Source organism: Saccoglossus kowalevskii, chromosome 2 (genome assembly GCF_978046115.1).
Source record: "Saccoglossus kowalevskii chromosome 2, keSacKowa6.1, whole genome shotgun sequence".
Taxonomy (NCBI): Eukaryota; Metazoa; Hemichordata; class Enteropneusta; family Harrimaniidae; genus Saccoglossus; species Saccoglossus kowalevskii.
Genome location: NC_140642.1, coordinates 43,126,868 through 43,153,719, shown reverse-complemented (window position 1 = coordinate 43,153,719; position 26,852 = coordinate 43,126,868). Strand labels below are relative to the sequence as shown.

Here is a 26,852-nt window from a genome sequence, read left to right as displayed (position 1 = left end):
GAAAATACATGATTTTGATGCATTTTCGGCCTTAAAATGGCCATCATTCCGCTATTGTTAAGCAGATCATGAAACAAATGCACATATCTATTTGTGACATGATGTACCATGTGTGTGTGAAGTTTGAACTTGATCAATCCAGACATGTCTTGGATATGGATCCAGAACTGAATTCTTTAACAAAATGGCCGCCAGTCGACCATTTCGAACTTGATCTGAAAAAAAAAAAGACGTGCATCAAGGTCCTATTATGTTTAATGTATGTACCAAATTTGAACAAAATCCATCCATGCATAACTGAGATACGGGTCCGGAATGGTGAAAATGTGCGATTTCAATGCATTTTCGGCCTTAAAGCGGCCCCCATTTGGCTATCGTTAATGAGATCATGAAACAAATGCACATACATATTTGTGACATGATGTACCTTGTGTGTGTGAAGTTTGAACTTGATCAATCCAGACATGTCTCGGATACGGATCCAGAACTGAATTCTTTAAAACAAAATGGCCGCCAGTCGGCTATTTCGAACTTGATCCGAAAAAAAAAAATGACGTGCATCAAGGTCCTATTATGTTTAATGTATGTACCAAATTTGAATGAAATCCGTCCATGCATAACTGAGATCCGGGTCCGGAATGGTGAAAATGTGCGATTTCAATGCATTTTCGGCCTTAAAGCGGCCGCCATTTGGCTATCATTAATGAGATCATGAAACAAATGCACATACATATTTGTGACATGATGTACCTTGTGTGTGTGAAGTTTGAACTCGATCAATCCAAGCATGTCTCAGATACGGATCCAGAACTGAATTCTTTAAAACAAAATGGCCGCCAGTCGGCCATTTCGAACCCGATCCCCCCAAAACAATGATGTGCATCAAGGTTCTATTATGTTTAATGTATGTACCAAATTTGAACAAAATCCGTCCATGCATAACTGAGACCCGGGTCCGGAATGGTGAAAATGTGCGATTTTGATGCATTTTCGGCCTTAAAATGGTCGCTTTTCGGCTATCGTTAATCGGATCATGAAAAAAATGCATGTGCATATGTCCCATATAATGTGTAATGTATGAGTGAAGTTTGAACTTAATCGGTCCATGCATGTTCGAGATACAGGTGATCACGGACGGACGGACGGACGGACGGATGGACACAGGGCAAAACATAAGTCCCCGTTTTCGGACTGCGTCCGAACGGGGACTAAATATTCTGAAGCAAATTGTCAGCATTCTTCATTCTATGCTTATGTCATATTACCTCAAACCCTGCAAATATTAGTGTGCATGGAATCATGGGAAGAAACAGTATGCATTGCCATGTGATAACTGTCATTGATTGACAGGTCATACTTGTTTTCAAAAATTGGAATCTATCAGGTGTGCTGTTATTTGAATAACCTGAAGACCTATTTTCACGATTAAAGGGGAGCAGAGGTGTGGCTTTTGACACTCTGAACATGAAATTTGAGATCTATGAAAGAATTCTGTCGATAAAAACAACTTATATGTGCTGCAAAATGCCCTAAATATCGGGTATAAAACGGGCTGTGAAGCAGACGACAAACTTCCGCTTTTCCTGGTGTTATTTCGCCTCTAGAGGGCCAGTCAGATGTCATCAGTGAACACTGATAATTGATACCATTCATGCTAGTACGTCAATCCCATAGAAATGCTACTATGAAAGACCTTGTTAACTGACAACTTAAAAGTTGAAACATGGAGAGGTGTTGTGTTATGAATGCCATAACGATTCATGTTATGTTTCTCGAAATCCCAAATAAAAATTCACGTTGCTGGTTGCGAGAAATCAGCGGAAGAACTAACCTGAAAGTGAAGACACGTACAGCGCTCTAGCTATAGTAAACAGTGAGTAAATAAATATTGTACGAGTTAAAATTAAATGAGAAATATGCTAATATCACTTGATCCACAGTACTCATTTTGCCCAACTTCCCACTTTTTAAACGATCGCTTAATTTTCGACCGCACTGTATTTTCCAACCGGAAAACGACCACATTTTTACCGTTTTTTTTTTCTCTCGCTCGCTTATCGAAAACACCAACCGCTTGCCCAAACACTGGTCACCGGCACAGGGGTAGTCAAAATGTTTGGGGATATACAACGAGTGTTAACTATTATAAATTCTGAACGGCTCTTCAAATCTATACCACTCTGTATCATTCGCAAACAACTTCATCTGTGTCCAATACTAGAGCCGGTACAATATTGTAAACAAATGCCATGATATCTCAGTCATATCGCTAATGTATACACAACCTTTTTTTATTCTGGTTTGAACAAACGTTGAATAGCCGTCAAAAATTCAAATATATTTAGTTTTTAACTATCTATAATTATATGCACGCAATTTGACCCTTTGACCTAGATTTGATTGGGATGAAATATTTTATTTTAAACAATATTCTGACGTTACTTACTGCCCCTAAAATGTTTCAACACAATTGCGGTATGACTGTCCGATTTACAAGTACATCGGGTAATATATTAATAACCATTCTCACAAATCGCTAGCTTAGGAGAGAGTAGGAAATCAAACAGCCGCAGGTCGCCCGCCTTTTATGCATAGATTATCATTTCATGACGCCGTCTAACCACGGTCAGGTACGAAAAGCTCGAACAGCAATTCACATAAATTGTCAAGACAATGAATGAACAGAAAGGACTGGGAAATTAAAAAGCTTATATTGCCACAAAGTTAAATAAATTTGGCTGCATCAAAAGCTTGGAAACTAGTTATAATATTTTGCAAAAGACTGAGTGATCAACGACATCATTTTGGGACGCAATAGAACTTTAAGTATTTCATTGCGTAACTTACTGCGCGGCGATGCTGACATCAAGTGTGTGTTGACCGAAGTTTGACCCCCCAAGTCACGCACTGAACAGGCGCGTTACCTTAGCAATCTTTTTCTTTCATGCTCCGCGCGTTGATCTTGTAAAATTGTTATTAGTTCTGACGGTGCTGTACGCAAACTTGTATATTTTGAGGTCGTTTACTTAGTGTGCTGCTTTTCTAATTACGCAAATTTGTTTACAATGTTGTACCGGCTCTAAAAAATTCAACATTGTAATATATCGCTTTCATAATAATTACGCAAACTCAGTTATTTAATATTGGACACAGGTGAAGTTTCGTCCGCGAACGATACAATGTGGTATATATTTAAAGAGTAGTGCGGAATTTAAAAATAGTTAGTACTCGTTGTATCCCCAAACTATATCACTCAAAACCACTATTTCGATCACTCCTGTGCAAGTGACCGGTGTTTTCAATGAGTGGTGAGGGAAAAATTACGATAAAATGCGGTCGTTTTCCGGTCGGAAAATACAGTGCGGTCGGAAATTAAGCGATAGGCGGTCGATTAAAAGTGGGGAAGCTGGGCGAAATGATTACTGTAGTTCAAGTGATATTAGCGTATTTCTAATTTAGTTTTTAACTCAAACAATATTTATTTACTCACTGTTTACTATAGCTAGAGCGCTGTACGTGTCTTCACTTTCAGGTTGGTTCTTCTGCCGATTTCTCGCAACCAACAACGTGATTTTTTTTCTGGGATTTCGAGAAACATAACATGAATTGTTATGGCATTCATACGCACAACATTTCGCCATGTTTCAACTTTTAAGTAGTCAGTTAACAAGGTCTTTCATAGTAGCATTTCTATGGGATTGAAGTACGAGCAATAATGGGTTCAATTATCAGTGTTCACTGATGACATCATCTGACTGGCCCTCTAGAGGCGAAATAACACCAGGAAAAGCGGAAGTTTGTCGTCTGCTTCACAGTCCATTTTATACCCGATATTTAGGGCATTTTGCAGCACATATAAGTTGTTTTTATCGACAGAATTCATTCATAGATCTCAAATTTCATGTAAAGAGTATCAAAAGCCACACCTCTGCTCCCCTTTAAACGAGGGTCGTTTTTCACCAAAATTGATGTTACCAAGGGCAGATCCCCATGAGTGAGGGGGCTTAAAATAAGACAGCCTTTCTCACACAAATATTCTGAAGCAAATGAACAAATATTCTGAAGCAAATGAACAAATATTCTGATTTTTTTATGCAAAAGTAGTTTAGTGAATAACAACATTAAATAAACAAATAGTGTAAAAACCATAGAAATACCCACAAACAACTTTAAGAGGAAGCTATTCAAGGTTTTAGACATCTTGAATGAAACTAGCAGCCTGTGGGCTGATATAGCTCCGCTGTTTGTGATGCATGCTCTGAAAACAATGACTAAGAAGCAATTTAAACTTAATGCTAGCTGCTTTAATATCGCAAGACACCAACTTTTCTTATTTTGTTGCAGAGAATATTTCACTAAAAGTAGAGAATTGAAGATATTTTTACGTATCAAAGAATTTGGACTACTGGTTTTGAAGGACAAAGTCAAAAATATGTTTTTTGATAAAAAATTACAAAAATATTTGCTAAAAATAGAGAATTAAAAATGTAGACAGGAAGTGAACAAATCTGACAGAGGTCCACCCAAGGTACCTAGAAATAAAGTTATAAGTTGCAATCAGGTTAGAGAATTGAAGATATTGTCATGAAATTAAGAAATCTGACAGAGATCCACCCAAGGTACCTACAAACACATTTACAAAGCAATCGAATTAGCGGTTTTCAAGAAGAAGTCGAAAATAGCATTTGTGATCAAAAATGTTCGCTATAAATAAGACAATTGAACATATCCACACGAAATGAACAAATCTGAGAGAGAACCACCCAAGGTACCTTTCTAGAAATGTTCACAGCTATACAGTCTGTGGTTTTCAAGAAAAAGTCAAAAATGTAAAGTTGACGATGACACCGAGGGCGGCCGCGACGGACGCCAACGAACTATCAGTAATTTCGTCGACAGCGGAGCTTATAGTATTACTGATTTTATCACAGGTTCCTATGGCAGAGATATTATGCAATATCTCAAAATCTAGCCTGGTAACATATATTGTTAATGATGAAGTACTTTTTTTATTACCTTAAATAGGTCTAAGTATCAAAGCAATGGTCGATAATAAACTTTTCTTTTTATTAAAAATGACTACTGGCAAAACTGAAATGAGAAATTTTTTAAAGCAATCTAATCACCACTTACCTGGGATCACAGAATGTAAAACTCATATCCAGGCTATGTCTACTCATAAACATATTTCCGTCCATACGGATTTCAAGAATTGGACTTGGCTGTACTGGTCTACATATGAAGATTAATCCTTCCACAATATAGCCTTTATTATTTGAGGAACTCTTTAACTTTAATCTTCCAGAACACTGTACAAGCTGCAAAAAAGAGAGCACACTACTTGAACTACATTGTATTGATCTTTCACAGCGCCCTCTAGAGTTTATTCAAGGTGTTAATGTACACATTTGAATCACATCTTAATGCGGTACAATTATTCATGTCTATTTCATTCAAGTATGTGTTATATATTCTATAACCAAAGAAATGCGTATAACAAATATTCAAACAAGTCATGCATGTCATAGTTCTTGTGTTTGAAAGAGTATCTCAAAAATGCAATAATTTATACTGAGAAAAGAATATTTTCATTTATAATACAGCCATCTTGTGTAACATTTAAAGTAATTCTGCAATGGAACACATTTGTGAATTTGTAATATTTGCATTTATGAAAAATTATTACTCAAAGGGTGAGATATTTTAAAACATTCACCATGGAGCAAAAATGCACATGAGAGACGTACTAATAATACTATTTATTATATGCAATTTGATACTTTGCCCTAGTTTATGCAATAAGAATACAGAAAAGCTGGGCACCCAAATCACACCCTCAATGATGAAACTAAAAGAACATATATTTAGGAAATAACTCCTCGACGAAGTTGGGTATACCACGAGATATTGCACAATTCATGACATGCATGTAGTTTTGGACAACATACCTGAATTTAGCATTTTAGTCGATATATACAGGCGACTGCATACATGTATATGGAGTGAATTGTGCAATATCAAGTGGTATACCCAACTTCGGTGGGGTGGGGGTGGGGGTGGGTGCTATTATATTATACCAGTATATTGACTTGCATCTACTATAAGATCATGATTATGGCCCTTGAACATGAATATTTATAAGAAAAATATGTACACTGGATGCATACACAAATTACATACGCAACACAGTTCAAATTAAATATAAATTAATTCCCGCATGAAAACTAAACGTATCCACAGTGAATAGAGCAGCGTAAACACAAACATTAGCATAACCGACCGAAGTTTGAGATGTGGTGGTGTATCATGTAGGGCAACCGGCATGGCGACCTCATTCTCAACATCTGACCTGGATACATCTTTAGTATAACCAGTTTGTGACAGTATGCCTGAAAAGTTTTGTCATTGTGCTGGAGTAAGTTTGATGGCGTAAGATCCGATTCTCACATCGTTTTTGTGACATGTACATGATATACCTTGTCTCAATCTTGGTTGAATGAAAGACTTTGCACACCGTCGCTCTAACAATGGTGTACACTCGGCACAAATCTGCAGCTTTTGAAATTACCTTCATATTCTCCTGTAATTTATTTACCCATAGTGGAGAATTACAATATCATATATCGTCGTTGAATTCTGCATTGTCCTGTGTTCTTTGAAACAGATGGCAATTACCCGGGTGCAATTTCACTGCATTTTTGTCAGCTAGAATTTGAACGCCGCTACGGGACACCAATTGTTAATGGTGGCATACATTTTTGCCTGTGACTCAGTTTTTTTTCATTTTTTTGTCCTTCAATCTCTCATCTAGTTGGTCACCAGTTAAACTTAAAGATCATGTTTTCTTTGTTGGAGGTTCACAATCCATTTCAAAGTCACAACACAGAGAACACAGCATTCTGGCATTCGTTTAGGCACCTCGTGGTGTTGAGGGACGGTGGTTTAGGTTTGTGTGGCGAACGACAATCACTCAACAACCAACGCTCACAACTTGGATCCCGCAATTAACAAAAAGAATTATTATGATTATATAATTTTTCAGATGTTTTTAATTTGGTATTCAACCGCTATATTCCCCCCAAAATCAAATACTGTATATCGGTTTTATGTATTTCCGTATTAAACCTGTAGTCAATTCATATTCCAGGGCCAATTGGCTTAGCCGTGCATTATCAGCCAATATACCATTAATTGCATATGCAAATTTTGTGTTTGGGCCAATAAAATCGATGAATTAACACCATCAATATACTGGTATAATATAATGATTCATATGACCTGGAGATGAAGGGAAGTGCAGTTAGCTTGTCGAAAAATATTTGGTTGGATGCCGAAATAAAAGTATTTATTAGTATATTGAGAGAAAATGCCATTTTGTATTAAGACTGCTTTAAGATGGAAAAATATTTGGCACTCAAAAAGGTTAACATGAATGCAACTGCTGTAGTTCCTCTGCAAACATGAGGGATTACAAATATTCAACATGTCCCAAGATCCTGTAGTGTGAACATAGCTAATGGCTTCACAAACTGCCAAGATAGATATTTAATACTCTGCAGCCATGTGTTGGTATTTTTTTTAGTAACTATGGTTGTCAAATATTGCATCATCCATCGGTTCAATGGAACTGCCTTCTTGTAATTGCATTATTTTATAAAAACAATTATTTTTTTATAGATTTTAACAGGTTGGATTTATTTTGCTTGCTGTACATGTTGATATTGAAGTCACAATGTGCTAATAATATTTTTTTTCAGTGGATGAAGAACATGGACTGGGTGAAATGAGATATACAACAAAAAACAACCTAGCATTATTTTTGCATATTTGCATGATATGAATAGTGTTTAGTTATTCAAATAAATATCTATGCCTGCTTGCATATTAATAATACTTATTTGAAAGCAACCCTGCCCTAGCTATTTTGAAGTTATCTTCTCATGTTAATTGGTGTTCCTTTGCCTGGTATAGAACAGAGTAAAATGAGTTTGTCTAAAATTAGGAGACACAATGATATTGAAAACATAATTTACTGACCATTTTTATTAATACATTTGAGTCTGTACTAACTGAAAATATAGATATCAAGTTCTCATTATGTTTAATGTTAGTGCCAAATTTGAATTCATGTGTTCATGTACGACTGAGATCAGGGTCCAAAACAGCAGGAATGCTTGATGCAAGTTTAATATAAAAATGGTCACCATTCAACCATCTTCCATTGGATTATCAAACAAATACTGTGTGACATATGTCTGATGTATATAAAAACTTTGTACATTATCAGTTCAGACATACCAAAGTAGAAATATCATACCCAACCATAGATCTGTGAACATAATATAGGGAAATTTACAACATCAAATGATAAACAACAATCAACAAAACAGACAACACAGTTCACATTGAAATTAGGAGAAATGTTATCATGCCTAAAATAAAGCAAGATGGTTGCAAGTGTTGTGTTTTATCTGATCACAAATTGAATTGTTTTGGACAGTATACATACTGTACATACCAAATGTGAATGGAAACCTGTGTATCTGTTATGTATTCAAATTGTAAATACAAATAAGAGCATATATGATGTATGTGCCCTATATGAAGCTTGCCACCAGTCGGCCATCCTATATCCGATTATAAAACAAATAGTCATGGACAGGTATACTAATACATACTGTATGTATAATGTATGTAACAAAAACTGACAAAGCATTCCAAGATATCACATTTTCAAACAAGCCATGCATGGCACATTCCCCAGTTAGTTATAAAATTTAAGATATATAGTTTTGTATATAGTAATATAGCTGGAATATAACCATGTCAGGAATATGATAATGATGATTGTTTAACATTAAAATGATTGACATTTGTATCTGATCGTCAAACAAGTACTTGTCCATATTGAGAGATATTGCTCTGGAACAGCATTAATTAAAACAAAATCAGCATGAATACATGCATAAATCTATAACATGATGTATAACGAATAAAATTTGAACATAATCAGTCAAAGCAAGCCAGAGATCAGGCTCTAGAAGCCCAATCATTAAAACAAAATGGCCACCAGTCAGCCATTTTGAATCTGATCTGAAAAATACAAGCCATGCATGGCACAGTCCCCGTTAGTTATCAAATTTAAGACATAAAGTTTTGTTTATAGTAATATAGCTGGAATATAAACATGTCAGGAATATGATGATTGTTTAACATTTAAATGATTGACATTTGTATCTGATCGTCAAACGAGTATTGAGAGATATTGCTCTGGAACAGCATTAATTAAAACAAAATCAGCCATTATGAATATATGTATAATGAATATATGAAATTTGAACATAGTCAGTCAAAGCATGTCAGAGATATGGCTCTAAAAGCCCATTCATTAAAACAAAATGGCCACGAGTCAGCCATTCAGAATCCGATCTAAAAAATAAAACAAGTTTTTTAGCACAAAAATAGCCACCATTAGGCCACTTTGAAAAGGATCGTCAAACCAATATATCCATATATCTGTGACATGATGTATAATGAATATTAAAAATTTGAACATAATCAGTCAAAACAAGTCAGACATATGGGTCTGGAAACCCATTCATTAAAATAAAATGGCCACCGGACAGCCATTTTGAGTCTGATCTGAAAAATAAAATGACGTGCATCAGGAACCCGTAATGTCTAATGTATGTACCAAGTTTGAACGAAACCCATCCATAAATGCCAGAAATGCTTGATATTTGATGATTTTTTAGCACAAAAATGACAACCATTCGGCCATTTTGAATAGGATCGTCAAACCAATATATCTGTCTATCTATGACATGATGTACAATGAATATTTAAAATTTGAACATAATCAGTCAAAACAAGTTGGAAATATGGGTCTAGAAGCCCATTCATTAAAACAAAATGGCCGCCAGTCGGCCATTTTGAATGTTATCTGAAAAACAAAATTATTTGCATCAAGGTCGCATAATGTCTAATGTATATATCAAGTTCGAACAAAATCCATCTGTAAACAGCCGAGAAATGCTTGATTTTTATGATTTTTTAGCACAAAAATGGCCGCCATTCGGCCATCTTGAATCAGATCGTAAAACAAAATGATGTTCATCAAGGTCCTATAAAGTCCAACGTATATACAAGGTTTGAACAAAATCTATCTGTAAACAGCCGGGAAATGCTTGATTTTGATGATTTTTAGTACAAAAATGGCCAACATTCGGACATCTTGAATCAGATCATGAAACAAATGGACGTACATATGTATGATATCATGTATGATGTATGTGTGAAGATTGATTGTGATTGGTCCAGGCATTTCTAAGATACAGGTCCGGACGCATGCACAGACAGACGGAAACACGGATGCACAAGGGTCAAAACATAAGTCCCCGTTTTCTAATAACCAATAACAATAAATGAATTTGATACAGAGGGTACTAAAATACAAATCTGGATGGACATGTACAGAAACATACAGAGACCAAACTAAAACTGATATGCCCACAATGCTAAACAGTCAAATCAGTAAGAGAAAGATATATGAAGCCATATACATTTGTATACATGAAGTGATGCCAGATAATTCCAAAAGACCCTGCTTCACATGTGGGGTTCTCATATATCAATCTGAATCATAATCAAATGGTTTCTTGAAGAAATCTGGGGAACTGCATTCATTAAAACATAATGGTCAAGCACTCCAAAATGACAGAAATTATTATACATCATGAATTGGGTCATGAAATGAATTGAAATGCATATGTATCCTGAGTTATATGATGTATGTTTGAATGTAATCAGTCAAGACATGTCAGAGTTGTATAGGTGAAGACATACATGTATGCAAAAATACATACACACAACTTTGTCTGAATGGAGACTTAATATAAACCAAACCTACCTACCCAATATTTTGTAAGCCTGGTACTCAAAACACAAAATTTGTTTTCAACGATTTTATTAGTTTCAAAGGAGTTAGCACACTTACTCTATAGCCAATTATTTTGCCTTTTCCGCCTGTTCCTTTCTTGGGAGTTACTGATCTCACTCTCATGAAAAAGGATCGTTCTTGGATATAATCCAAAGTAGATACACATTTCTTTTCTGTTAACACAAAAAGCAAACAAGAACATGTGAGAAGATTGGCACTGCATGTGATCATCCAAGTACAATACATTGCATTGATTTCATTATAGCATACCTTGGTCACCAAAGAAGTGAACTTCCATAGATAGAGGTGAATCACCGGAATCCTGGACTCCAAAACCTTTATAAGATTGTTGACCTGGCCTCTTTACAATAAATTGCTTAGATAATTCTTTTTGATCATCAGGATGTATGAACTCCACTATATTATTACCAATCATGTCATGCTATAAAAAGAAAAATACACATTTTTCATAAATCATGTGACCTGTCTAATATATTTCATTTATGATCCTTACTTGACTCCTTATTAGATACGCTTTACATGTGGTTTCCAACAAGAAGTCAAAAATATAACTTTTCACCAAAATGATAAAAATATTCATCGAAATTAGAGAATTGAGATATCATGATATGAACAAATCTAAGTGAGGTCTACCCAAGGTACGTATACACCAAGTATCAAAGCATTCAGGCTTGTAGTTTTCAACAAAAAGTTGATGAGTATGATAAGCTACACTCAACAAAGTCAACAGCATGGCTAAAAATGTAAACAGGGTTATTTTGTTAAAGGTGACAAAAGTTGACTTTGGCATTCAAGAAAGAACTCATCGACTTCCAAATATAAATATAAAATAGTAGCTACCCTCCCCTTTAGTACAAAGTACTTATCTGTTTCAAGGAAAATGTTGCTCACCATTTATGACAAAAAATTTATCTGATTTTGATTAGCAGATTTTGTTCATCATATTTTGCCTACCTTTTACCTACCCCCGCTATGAACATAGAGAAAGAGTTGAATTATTGATGACAATGCCAGCTAGTAGGTAGCTTAGGAGTAAAGTTACACCCAGACTGTATGGCACATGTTTGCGATATCAAAAAACAGTTGCACATGCATACACAGACACAGTTTGAATATGTGTGATTGTTATCCTGCCGCTGTTTATGTGATTTCAATATTACATTTAATGACACAACACATTGCTTGCTGATTTCAGCTACCCAACAAACAAGTAAGCTTTGTAGATGATGTGTTGTTCAAATATCAAAACTAGCAGCCTGTGGGCTGATATAGCTCCGCTGTTTGTGATGCATGCTCTGAAAACAATGACTAAGAAGCAATTTAAACTTAATGCTAGCTGCTTTAATATCGCAAGACACCAACTTTTCTTGATTTTGTTGCAAGAGAATATTTCACTAAAAGTAGAGAATTGAAGATATCTTTATGAAATGGACAAATCTAATAGAGGTCTACCCAAGTTGCATGTGTACTTGTACTTGTATCAAAGAATTTGGACTACTTTTTTTGAAGGACAAGTCAAAAATGTTTTTTTTTGATGAAAAATGACAAAAATATTTGCTAAAAATAGAGAATTGAAGATGTTGACAGGAAGTGAACAAATCTGATATAGGTCCACCCAGGGTACATATGCACTAAGAATCATGGCATTCAGGTTAATAAATTTGAAGAAGTCGAAAATATCATTTTTGAGCCAAAAACGACAAAACTATTCGCTGAAAAAAGAGACTTTAAGATATGGTTACGAAATGAACAAATCTGAGATCAACCCAAGGTACCTACAAATAAATTTACAAAGCAATCAGGTTAGAAGTTTTCAACAAGAAGTTGAAAATAACATTTTTACGACGAAAAATTACAAAAATATTCATCAAAATTAGAGAATTGAAGATATTGTCACAAAATCAACAAATCTGACAGAGGTCCACCTGATGTACCTACATATACAATATTAGCCCAGAGTCTGGCCGTTGGTTTCTATTCTAACGAACGCCCAGTGAAACAAAATTTTTATTCAGATTAGCAGAATGTGGTCGTGGCAGCAGTCGCCTTCGCTCAGTAACAAGATAAGATCCATCAAATTTTGACAGGGGCCTTTGGTTGGCTATTATTTTTAACCACACTCACTCATTACTATTCATGAGTCTGTTAACTGTAACAACTAGGGGAAAGCGAGAATTTCGCGCATGATAATGTTCAGACTCCTCCCTACTTCCTTTTCTGTCTCTTTCGAGTTGAAACCAGGATCACATGGGGATGCTTTGACGTAATGTTGTTTGTGTCAGTTGTCCAATTAGCTTCATACCACCCATATTCGCCATTTACATACTCGCATCGCACTGATTTCTGTGCTCGATCCAGCTTGTTTCACTGGGCGGTGATTACGGGCAGCTATGCAAAGTATCACAGCCGAGTCTCTGGGCTAATAAAATATCAAAGCAATCAGACTAGCAGTTTTCAAGGAGAAGTCAAAAATATAATATTCATCAAAATGAAGACAAATCTGAGAGAGGTCCACTCGAGGTACCTACATACCAAGTATCAAACCATTTGGGCTAGCGGTTTTCATGAAGAAGTCGAAAATAGCATTTTTGACCAAAAATTACAAAAATATTTGCTATAAATAAGACAATTGAACATATCCACACGAAATGAACAAATCTGAGAGAGAACCACCCAAGGTACCTTCCTAGAAAGTTTCACAGCTATACAGTTTGTGGTTTTTAAGAAGAAGTCGAAAATGTAAAGCTGACGACGGCAGACAATAACCATGGATGCAACAACAAAAAACAAAATGGCTGCTGTCAGCTGCCCTAATTTTGAATGAAATAAGCTTCTTCTGTGTGTCTACTGTGCCAATCAAATAAGTCAATAGATGCCCACAAACTTGTACAGATGGATGTACACTCATCCCTATTTTCCAGACTATGTCTATATGTATGACTATTGTGCATTTCCCAAATTCTCTGAAACCATGAATCGAGTGACAAAAGTAACAGCTAATTTAGATGCCATGCTTTGCATTACAATCAAGAGTGTTTGACTTTTTTTTTTGATTCTGAACAAAAGTTGTCATGTCACACTATGAATGTAAAAAGAAATGTTTACGTCACTCCATTCAATCCATTCAATTCAAAGCCTCTTACTATTATTTCTTGAATATAAAGATAGGTCTGATTATTCCAGACTCTCTTCAATGGCAATTAGTTTGGAGTAAGGAACCCTGCTATATCATTCAAAACCCAATCTATATCACATATCTGACTGTACAGTGGGTTTGGAGTGAAGGACCCTGTTGTACATGAATAGTTTTCAAAAAACAGCAGGTTGAATTCTATGCTATGACTTTGATATTTATGAAATCACTTCTGTAATGCTATAAACCAATATTTGGATAATGACAGACATCATTCTATTATTGGTTAATGACAATGTTGACCTGGAAGTCAAGGATTGAATAGTAAGTCAATTTATGCGTAATAAACAACATGTATTTCCGGAATATTATAAACCTTTGCTCATACATTTTACATACATTTCATAGAAACTCAAAGGAATACAATTTTTTTGTACAGCATTATGTCTTAAAACAATAAGTTATTTTGTTATGTGCAATACATCAAAAACACTTGCATGAATGTCCGATGTTGAGTTTGCCAAAAAAACTTGTGCCTTAATGGGTGACCTCTCAACAACTGCAGTTGGTTTCGAGCCATGATTTGATTGTTCTCATTACGTTGAATAGCATGTACTGTAACAACAGATTGGTTGTGAGCCATGATTTGATTGTTCTCATTACGTTTAATAGCATGTACGGTGACAACAGATTGGTTGTGAGCCATGATTTGATTGTTCTCATTACGTTGAATAGCATGTACTGTGACAACAGATTGGTTGAGAACCATGATTTGATTTTTCTCATTATGTTGAATAGCATGTACTGTGATGCTTAAAAAAGCAGCCAATGCATGAATCCATCCATCGGTTTATAAATCATTCACACAAAAAACTTTTTGCTCTGAAGCATAACGGAATGATACATTCAATGACAAGACTTTATATATATTGTAAACAATATCATACATATAAAGATGGTGATTTGTTTTTTTCGGTATTCACAACCTTGTGCAATCTTTCACATATTAAAAGACTAGCGACCCCATGGTTGACATAGCTCCGCTTCCTTTTTAGAATGTCTTCCTCAAAACAAAGTTGACAATGTTCTGTACGATGAGATATTGGCTATTATCTATTTGTCATGGTTATTGTTCACACAATATTTTTGCCATATCACAGTTTAAATGATTGTTGTCATAGCAATTACAATCATTACAACTGGTTACAAATCTAACAGAGGATCACCCATAGTACCTACATACCAAGTATCAAAGAAATTGAGCTGGTAGTTTTTAAGAAGAAGTCAAAATCAGCACTTTTAACCCAAAATGACAAAAATATTTGCTAAAAATAGAGATTTGAAAATATTGTCCTGAAATGAACAAATCTGACGGAGACCCATACAAGGTACCTGCATATGACATATCAAAGCAATTCAGCTAGTAGTTTCTAAAAAGAAGGCAAAAATAGCACTTTTTATTAAAGATGAAAAAAATATTCGCTAAAATAGAGATTTGAAGATTTCATCTTGAAAGGAATAAATCCAACCAAATTACCTACATACCAAGTATCGAAGCAATTCAGCAGGTAGTTTTCAAGAAGTGGAAAATGCAGACTAATGATAGACGACTATCACTATATGAACAGCTCTGATGGCAGCTAAAAATATATTGCATTGCATTGTTCAGTTACCATCTTTTCTTTTCTAAAACTGAATTTACACAAATCATTTCATATATTTGATTGGTGTTGATTTCTACCCTACATTTACGTGTAGTCGCTGGTTATGCGGCAAATGACATATGTATTGTTGTGATTTATCAATAATCAATGCCAGGCAGTCATTATGTCAGTGACTGTGAATTAATGTGTCACTCTGTGAATGTCTGCGCAGCTCTCATCATGCCTTATTTCTAGTACATTTAGTAGTTTTATCAAGAGATTCAATGTAGGCATATGAAAACAGCATCAAGTAATTATAGAGTAAAATGGCAAATTCAGATAAAATGAACAACTAAAATGGTAAGCAGTCGACCATTTTCAATCATATGAACAAATTATTGTATGTGTATATGTACCTGTATGTACTGTTCACATATATTTATTAAGAAGAATTGAATATATGTCTGAAATAGAATTCAATGGCCACCACTTCACCATCTTAAGTCAAATTTATAAATCAAAGTGCAGGCAATCAACCATAATCGTTAATCCTTCCACCAAGTTCATGCAAAATCAGCCAACACATGTTCAAGATCTACAGTACAGTTCTCGTGTCAGCTTTGCTTCAGCATTGCATCATTATGGCATTGTTATGGCTTCATCATTGCATCAATGTCACGACATTAAAAAGTTAGGTAGTTGCATTTTATCTATGCTGCAGTTAGCAGAAACACTGAATGATGAAACACACTATTAAGCATGTAGTCTAGCTCCTGAAAACTTCAATCGTTGATAAAGACTGCACTCAAAAAAGGAATACACACGTCACAGTGGCATATAATTAATCAAAATGGCCACCAGTCGGCCATTTTGAATACATATATATATCTAAAACATGATGTAAAACAAATAAATAAAATTTGAATACAAGTCATTGTCAATGACACGTCCCCGTTCCGTTCATATTTGAGTGACATATACATTCAAAGCAGATCATGACCGAAATGCACCTGCATATGTACAACACATTGTGCTAAATCTGAACAAAATCCATCCATGCATGACTGAGATCCGGTTCTGAAATTGTGAAAATACGTGATTTTGATGCATTTTCGGCCTTAAAATGGCCATCATTCCGCTATTGTTAAGCAGATCATGAAACAAATGCACATATCTATTTGTGACATGATGTACCATGTGTGTGTGAAGTTTGAACTTGATCAATCCAGACATGTCTTGGATACGAATCCAGAACTGAATTCTTTAACAAAATGGCCGCCAGTCGGCCATTTCGAACTTGATCCGAAAAAAAAAAAGACGTGCATCAAGGTCCTATTATGTTTAATGTATGTACCAAATTTGAACAAAATCCATCGATGCATAACTGAGATACGGGTCCGGAATGGTGAAAATGTGCGATTTCAATGCATTTTCGGCCTTAAAGCGGCCCCCATTTGGCTATCGTTAATGAGATCATGAAACAAATGCACATACATATTTGTGACATGATGTACCTTGTGTGTGTGAAGTTTGAACTTGATCAATCCAGACATGTCTCGGATACGGATCCAGAACTGAATTCTTTAAAACAAAATGGCCGCCAGTCGGCTATTTCGAACTTGATCCGAAAAAAAAAATGACGTGCATCAAGGTCCTATTATGTTTAATGTATGTACCAAATTTGAATGAAATCCGTCCATGCATAACTGAGATCCGGGTCCGGAATGGTGAAAATGTGCGATTTCAATGCATTTTCGGCCTTAAAGCGGCCGCCATTTGGCTATCGTTAATGAGATCATGAAACAAATGCACATACATATTTGTGACATGATGTACCTTGTGTGTGTGAAGTTTGAACTCGATCAATCCAAGCATGTCTCAGATACGGATCCAGAACTGAATTCTTTAAAACAAAATGGCCGCCAGTCGGCCATTTCGAACCCGATCCAAAAAAAAAAATGACGTGCATCAAGGTCCTATTATGTTTAATGTATGTACCAAATTTGAACAAAATCCGTCCATGCATAACTGAGATCCGGGTCCGGAATGGTGAAAATGTGCGATTTTGATGCATTTTCGGCCTTAAAATGGCCGCTATTCGGCTATCGTTAATGAGATCATGAAACAAATGCACATACATATTTGTGACATAATGTACCTTGTGTGTGTGAAGTTTGAACTTGATCAATCCAGACATGTCTCGGATACGGATCCAGAACTGAATTCTTTAAAACAAAATGGCCGCCAGTCGGCTATTTCGAACTTGATCCGAAAAAAAAAATGACGTGCATCAAGGTCCTATTATGTTTAATGTATGTACCAAATTTGAACAAAATCCGTCCATGCATAACTGAGATCCGGGTCCGGAATGGTGAAAATGTGCGATTTTGATGCATTTTCGGCCTTAAAATGGCCGCTATTTGGCTATCGTTAATCGGATCATGAAAAAAATGCATGTGCATATGTCCCATATAATGTGTGATGTATGAGTGAAGTTTGAACTTAATCGGTCCATGCATGTTCGAGATACAGGTGATCACGGACGCACGGACGCACGGACGGACGGACGCACACAGGGCAAAACATAAGTCCCCGTTTTCGGACTGCGTCCGAACGGGGACTAATAATCAGTCAAAGCATATCAGAGATATGGCTCTTGAAGTGCGTTCATTTAAACAAAATGGCCGCCAGTCAGCCATTTTGAATCAGATCTGAAAAATAAAATGACGTGCATCAGGAACGCCAAGATCCAGTTCTGGAATGCCAGAAATGCTTGGTTTTTGAAAATTTTTTAAAACAAATATGGCTGCCATTTGGCCATTTTGAATCAGATAGTCAAACCAATTTATCTATGTCATGATGTATAATGAATATATAAAATTTGATCACAATCATTCAAAGCATGGCAGACATATGGCATTAAAACTACATTCATTAACACAAAATGGCCACCAGTCAACCATTTTATATTGGATCTGAAAAATAAAATGATGTGCATCATAATGTCTAACATATGTACCAAGTTTAAACAAAATCCATCCATAAATGTTTGATTTTGATGATTTTTTAGCACAAAAATGGCCACCATTTTGGCCAACATGAATCAGATTGTGCATGTGTATAATATTACCGTACTCGACCGCGTTAGCGCCCATGCCCGGGCAAGCGCCCACCCCCCACTTTTGCGCAATTTTTATATTTGGGATCACATTCGGCAAAGCGCCCACCCTTTCAAAATGCAACTAATTTGAAACTTGGTCTTGCGTAATGAATCTTGGTAATCGTTTTTATATGATACAGCGTGGATATCGACCGCTGTGAACATGTTGTGAATGCGTAAAACACGGTAACCGTGCGTAAACTACGCTTCGACAATGACCTGTTAATACAAGTAAAATGCGGTAAATATTTCATGCCATATTCAGTTTACCTCTCAAAAATGGCTAGTTACTAGTTTTTTTGAAAAACCATGTCGTTTATTCGCTGAAATCAATTCCAACAGATCGTACTTCGACATCGATAATTCACTTCCGCATTGCGTTACCGGAAAGTCTTCGGGAATTTCCGAAGAATTGCGTCAGTACAACACAGCATTGTGATTGGTTAATAACCAACTTGACCTATTAGGTCAAAGGACGCCGCTGCAGGTGAAATCTGCAAATGCATCGTGGCAAAAAGTGATTTTCTTCGAGAGTTTGCGTATGATCCAACACCTTCGTCAGTGGAGATAATATGACAATTTTGACTTCGACTGTGTTCCAACAGACTCAAATGTTTTTAATTTTGTACATTCTGGTGGTGCGTAATTAACAGTAATAAAATGTGCATATTTTTTGTGATCATTTCTGTTTCTTCGTTGTGAAAATCAATGACGACTCAACTAATTTCGTAATTTGATTTCCCTCAAAGACGTGATCTGTCACTTGATGAATCAAATTTTTCATTTGCACTCTTTTTCGTGGGGGGTGCTCGGGTAAGCGCCCACTCCTAAAAAATCGTGATTTTCTGAGTTGAGGCCCCTGGGCGCTAACACGGTCGAGTACGGTATGTATGATGTACGTGTGAAGTTTGATTGTGAATGGTACAGGCATGTCTAAGATACAGGTCTGGACGCACACACGCACCGACACACAAAGGTCAAAACATAAGTCCCTGTTTTCGGACCGGTCCGAACAAGGACTAACAAGAAATGTCTTAAAAATCAAGTTGTATTTAATGAGAATTACCTGAGGTATACCAAGATGTTTGACAACGTTTTCTGCCACATATAATATTCTTCCCTTACGGGAAATAAAAATAACAAAACCATTCAATGCCTGCAAAATAAAATCATTACAACATATAATGAGAATATTCCTTAGTTTCACATGTAATTATGTAATGAGACTGTCCTTTAGTTTCACATGTAATTATGTAATGAGACTGTCCTTTAGTTTCACATGTAATTATGTAATGAGACTGTCCTTTAGTTTCACATACAAATATGTAATTAGACTGTCCTTTAGTTTCACATGTAATTATGTAATAAGACTGTCCTTTAGTTTCACATGTAATTATGTAATAAGACTGTCCTTTAGTTTCACATGTAATTATGTAATGCAACTGTCCTTTAGTTTCACATGTAATTATGTAATAAGACTGTCCTTTAGTTTCACATGTAATTATGTAATGCAACTGTCCTTTAGTTTCACATGTAATTATGTAATAAGACTGTCCTTTAGTTTCACATGTAATTATGTAATGAGACTGTCCTTTAGTTTCACATACAAATATGTAATGAGACTGTCCTTTAGTTTCACATACAAATATGTAATTAGACTGTCCTTTAGTTTCACATGTAATTATGTAATGAGACTGTCCTTTAATTTCACAAGGAATTATGTAATGAGACTGTCCATTCGTTTCACCTGTAATTATGTAATGAGACTGTCCTTTAGTTTCACATGTAATCATGTAATGAGACTGTCCATTCGTTTCACCTGTAATTATGTAATGAGACTGTCCCTTAGTTTCACATGTAATTATGTAATGAGACTGTCTTTAGTTTCACATGTAATTATGTAATGAGACTGTCCCTTAGTTTCACATGTAATTATGTAATGAGACTGTCCCATAGTTTGATACAATTTCGTAGACTTGTTTAGTTTCACATGTAATTATGTAATTAGACTGTCCCTTAGTTTCACATACAATTTTGTAATTAGACTGTCCCTTAGTTTCACATACAATTATGTAATGAGACTGTCCCTTAGTTTCACATACAATTATGTAATGAGACTGTCCCATAGTTTGATACAATTTCGTAGACTCCTTTAGTTTCACATGTAATTATGTAATTAGACTGTCCCTTAGTTTCACATACAATTTTGTAATTAGACTGTCCCTTAGTTTCACATACAATTATGTAATGAGACTGTCCCTTAGTTTCACATACAATTATGTAATGACACTGTCCCTAAGTTTCACATACAATTATGTAATGACACTGTCCCTTAGTTTCACATACAATTATGTAATTAGACTGTCCCTTAGTTTCACATACAATTATGTAATTAGACTGTCCCTTAGTTTCACATACAATTATGTAATTAGACTGTCCTTTAGTTTCACATACAATTATGTAACTAGACTGTCCCATAGTTTGATACAATTTTGTAGACTCCTTTAGTTTCACATGTAATGAGACTGTCCCTTAGTTTCACATACAATTATGTAATGACACTGTCCCTTAGTTTCACATACAATTATGTAATTAGACTGTCCCTTAGTTTCACATACAATTATGTAATTAGACTGTCCCTTAGTTTCACATACAATTATGTAATGACACTGTCCCTTAGTTTCACATACAATTATGTAATGACACTGTCCCTTAGTTTCACATACAATTATGTAATTAGACTGTCCCTTAGTTTCACATACAATTTTGTAATGCGATTATTAAATTGCATGATTCACTGACAACTGCTGTGCTACTTACTTCCAACATCAATTGCCCTTCCTGAAGATTACTTCTGGAAAGCACACGATTATCCCCATTGGTGATGGCTTTTTGTTGATGGTGTTGAACTTCTTCCAGTAAAGAATCACCATCTTTAAATAATGACAAAAATACAGTTACAATGTTATCATGTAAGAGAATGTAAAAATTTTTCATGATTAAAGATTTGTAATTTTCACAACACTATCTTACACTTATGCTCATAGATATGCAACTATTACTTTAAACTTAGCCATAAATTTATTTCTATATAAACAGAACATAAGGCACATACAGAGAAGTTATTAAAACCAGCAACCTCACGGTTAAAATAACTTGCTTCAGAAAGTGTCTTTTTCAAAACGAAGTAGGTAATGTTCTGTATGATGAAATATGAGCTATCCACATTTTGCTTTCTAGTTTTGAGAACAGCCAACACAAATTATTCAGATCCAAGAAATCACCTGGGCATAGCTGTACATGTATTTCTGAGAACAGCCCACACTTGTTATTCAGATATTAAAACACTGACTCCTGAAAACTACCATCAACAGCCACACATTTCTGATATCTATTTTACTTAAAAAGGCAATGTGTTAACACATTGAATGATAACACAACTCTTATTTTCAAATTGCTTGAATATTTTGGGAACGAAAACTGACTTATTGTTGACAAGACTTTTCTAATATTTAGCTTGCAAGCTAATACATGTACATGTAATCATATTTACTGTTGACATATTATAATTTCAAATTAATAAAATTTGACACAAATGGCTGATCAAATTATAATTGAAATATTATTGAAGACACATCATGTCAGCCATCAAATGAGTAAAGCAAAAATACATTACTAAACTTATATTGTAATTAAATCTCAATAGAACCGAGTAAACACTGCACAAAAAATAACAATGGTCCTCATACACCAACAATTATCTCTGGTTAATAGGTATGAACCTATCACTCTGGTTAATAGGTATGAACCTATCACTCTGATTAATAGGTATGAACCTATCACTCTGGTTAATAGGTATGAACCTATCACTCTGGTTAATAAGCATGAACCTATCACTCTGGTTAATAGGTATGAACCTATCACTCTGGTTAATAGGTATGAACCTATCACTCTGGTTAATAGGTATGAACCTATCACTCTGGTTAATAGGTATGAACCTATCACTCTGGTTAATAGGTATGAACCTATCACTCTGGTTAATAGGTATGAACCTATCACTCTGGTTAATAGGTATGAACCTATCACTCTGGTTAATAGGTATGAACCTATCACTCTGGTTAATAGGTATGAACCTATCACTCTGGTTAATAGGTATGAACCTATCACTCTGGTTAATAGGTATGAACCTATCACTCTGGTTAATAGGTATGAACCTATCACTCTGGTTAATAGGTATGAACCTATCACTCTGGTTAATAGGTATGAACCTATCACTCTGGTTAATAGGTATGAACCTATCACTCTGGTTAATAGGTATGAACCTATCACTCTGGTTAATAGGTATGAACCTATCACTCTGGTTAATAGGTATGAACATATCACTCTGGTTAATAGGTATGAACCTATCACTCTGGTTAATAAGTATTAACCTATCACTCTGGTTATTAGATATTGAACCTATCACTCTGGTTAATAGGTATGAACCTATCACTCTGGTTAATAGGTATGAACCTACCACTCTGGTTAATAGGTATGAACCTATCACTCTGGTTAATAAGTATGAACCTATCACTCTGGTTAATAGGTATGAACCTATCACTCTGGTTAATAAGTATTAACCTATCACTCTGGTTAATAGGTATGAACCTATCACTCTGGTTAATAAGTATGAACCTATCACTCTGGTTAATAGGTATGAACCTATCACTCTGGTTAATAGGTATGAACCTATCACTCTGGTTAATAGGTATGAACATATCACTCTGGTTAATAGGTATGAACCTATCACTCTGGTTAATAGGTATGAACCTAACACTCTGGTTAATAAGTAATAACATATCACTCTGGTTAATAAGTATGAACCTATCACTCTGGTTAATAAGTATGAACCTATCACTCTGGTTAATAGGTATGAACCTATCACTCTGGTTAATAGGTATGAACCTATCACTCTGGTTAATAGGTATGAACCTATTACTCTAGTTAATAGGTACTAACCTATCACTTGGGTTAATAGGTATGAACTTATCACTGGTTAATAGATATGAACCTGAGTAACTTGGCTGAAATCATGTAGACAGGTAGACCTGACTGACTTGGCTGAAATCATGTAGACAGGTAGACCTGACTGACTTGGCTGAAATCATGTAAACAGGTAGACAGGTAGACCCGAGTGACTTGGATGAAATCACGTAGACAGGTAGACCTGAGTGACTTGGCTGAAATCAGGTAGACAGGTAGACCTGAGTAACTTGACTGAAATCATGTAGACAGGTAGACCTGACTGACTTGGCTGAAATCATGTAGACCTGAGTGACTTGGCTGAAATCATGTAGACAGGTAGACCTGAGTAACTGATATAGTGGCATGTTGAGTAATAGCTACATATATAAACTAAAACTTTATCCCACCTGAATATGAAATAAGGCTTTATCTAACTCCATTATATATATAACGCAGTAACTTACCTTTTTGTGTAAATTTTTTTATTCGCAGATAACTTGTTGTTAATCGTATAATAGATCCTTTATCTAATTTAGATGTAATTTCATCTGGAAATGGTAACAGCTTAGCCAGAGCAGCAATTTCAACTCCTTCTTTATCTCGGCGCATTTTGGCAGCACATCTTGACTTCTCAGCCCTACTGGTTGAATAAAATAAAAATGCATTTAGTAAATATACTGGATGTAAAAGCAGTGTTACAAGTCAAACCTCTATCTCTATAATCACCTGTGTATAGGGATCACATTTTGCCAGTCCCACAACAGTATGAGCAACCTGTGTATAAAGACCACCTGCGTATAGGGATCACATTTTGGCAGTCTCACAACAGTATGACAACCTGTGTATAAAGACCACCTGTGTATAGGGATCACTTTTTTGGCAGTCCCACAACAGTATGAGCAACCTGTGTATAGGGATCACTTTTAGGCAGTCCCACAACAGTATGAGCAATCTGTGTATAAAGACCACCTGTGTATAGGGATCACATTTTGGCAGTCCCCCAACAGTATGAGCAACCTGTGTATAACGACCACCTGTGTATAGAGATCACATTTTGGCAGTCCCACAACAGTATGAGCAACCTGTGTATAAAGACCACCTGTGTATAGGGATCACTTTTAGGCAGTCCCACAACAGTATGAGCAACCTGTGTATAAAGATCACCTGTGTATAGAGATCACATTTTGGCAGTCCCACAACAGTATGAGCAACCTGTGTATAAAGACCACCTGTGTATAGAGATCACTTTTAGGCAGTCCCACAACAGTATGAGCAACCTGTGTATAAAGACCACCTGTGTATAGAGATCACATTTTGGCAGTCCCACAACAGTATGAGCAACCTGTGTATAAAGAACACCTGTGTATAGAGATCACTTTTAGGCAGTCCCACAACAGTATGAGCAACCTGTGTATAAAGACCACCTGTGTATAGAGATCACATTTTGGCAGTCCCACAACAGTACGAGCAACCTGTGTATAAAGACCACCTGTGTATAGAGATCACTTTTAGGCAGTCCCACAACAGTGTGAGCAACCTGTGTATAAAGACCACCTGTGTATAGAGATCACATTTTGGCAGTCCCACAACAGTATGAGCAACCTGTGTATAAAGACCACCTGTGTATAGAGATCACATTTTGGCAGTCCCACAACAGTATGAGCAACCTGTGTATAAAGACCACCTGTGTATAGGGATCACATTTTGGCAGCCTCACAGCAGTATGAGCAACCTGTGTATAAAGACCACCTGTGTATAGAGATCACATTTTGGCAGTCCCACAACAGTATGAGCAGCCTGTGTATAAAGACCACCTGTGTATAGAGATTACATTTTGGCAGTCCCACAACAGTATGAGCAACCTGTGTATAAAGACCACCTGTGTATAGAGATAACTTTTAGGCAGTCCCACAACAGTATGAGCAACCTGTGTATAAAGACCACCTGTGTATAGGGATCACATTTAGGCAGTCCCATAACAGTATGAGCAACCTGTGTATAAAGACCACCTGTGTATAGAGATCACATTTTGGCAGTCCCACAACAGTATGAGCAACCTGTGTATAAAGACCACCTGTGTATAGAGATCACATTTTGGCAGTCCCACAACAGTATGAGCAGCCTGTGTATAAAGACCACCTGTGTATAGAGATAACTTTTAGGCAGTCCCACAACAGTATGAGCAACCTGTGTACAAAGAACACCTGTGTATAGAGATCACTTTTAGGCAGTCCCACAACAGTATGAGCAACCTGTGTATAAAGACCACCTGTGTATAGGGATCACTTTTAGGCAGTCCCACAACAGTATGAGCAACCTGTGTATAAAGATCACCTGTGTATAGAGATCACATTTTGGCAGTCCCACAACAGTATGAGCAACCTGTGTATAAAGACCACCTGTGTATAGAGATCACTTTTAGGCAGTCCCACAACAGTATGAGCAACCTGTGTATAAAGACCACCTGTGTATAGAGATCACATTTTGGCAGTCCCACAACAGTATGAGCAACCTGTGTATAAAGAACACCTGTGTATAGAGATCACTTTTAGGCAGTCCCACAACAGTATGAGCAACCTGTGTATAAAGACCACCTGTGTATAGAGATCACATTTTGGCAGTCCCACAACAGTACGAGCAACCTGTGTATAAAGACCACCTGTGTATAGAGATCACTTTTAGGCAGTCCCACAACAGTGTGAGCAACCTGTGTATAAAGACCACCTGTGTATAGAGATCACATTTTGGCAGTCCCACAACAGTATGAGCAACCTGTGTATAAAGACCACCTGTGTATAGAGATCACATTTTGGCAGTCCCACAACAGTATGAGCAACCTGTGTATAAAGACCACCTGTGTATAGGGATCACATTTTGGCAGCCTCACAGCAGTATGAGCAACCTGTGTATAAAGACCACCTGTGTATAGAGATCACATTTTGGCAGTCCCAC

General features: G+C 36.1%; 1 protein-coding gene across 1 annotated transcript in view; it reads right to left on the bottom strand.

Moving 5' to 3' along the window:
* The window catches only part of LOC144353126 (uncharacterized), a 126,923-nt gene that overhangs the window by 11,228 nt on the left and 88,843 nt on the right, over positions 1 to 26,852 (bottom strand). The window contains exons 3-8 of the mRNA XM_085495767.1: positions 24,365 to 24,537; positions 21,717 to 21,829; positions 19,963 to 20,052; positions 11,210 to 11,381; positions 10,997 to 11,112; positions 5,134 to 5,318 (exon numbers count right to left, since the gene is read on the bottom strand). Coding sequence (XP_085351893.1) covers positions 5,134 to 5,318; positions 10,997 to 11,112; positions 11,210 to 11,381; positions 19,963 to 20,052; positions 21,717 to 21,829; positions 24,365 to 24,537 — 849 coding nt within the window. The remainder of the gene's footprint in view (positions 1 to 5,133; positions 5,319 to 10,996; positions 11,113 to 11,209; positions 11,382 to 19,962; positions 20,053 to 21,716; positions 21,830 to 24,364; positions 24,538 to 26,852) is intronic.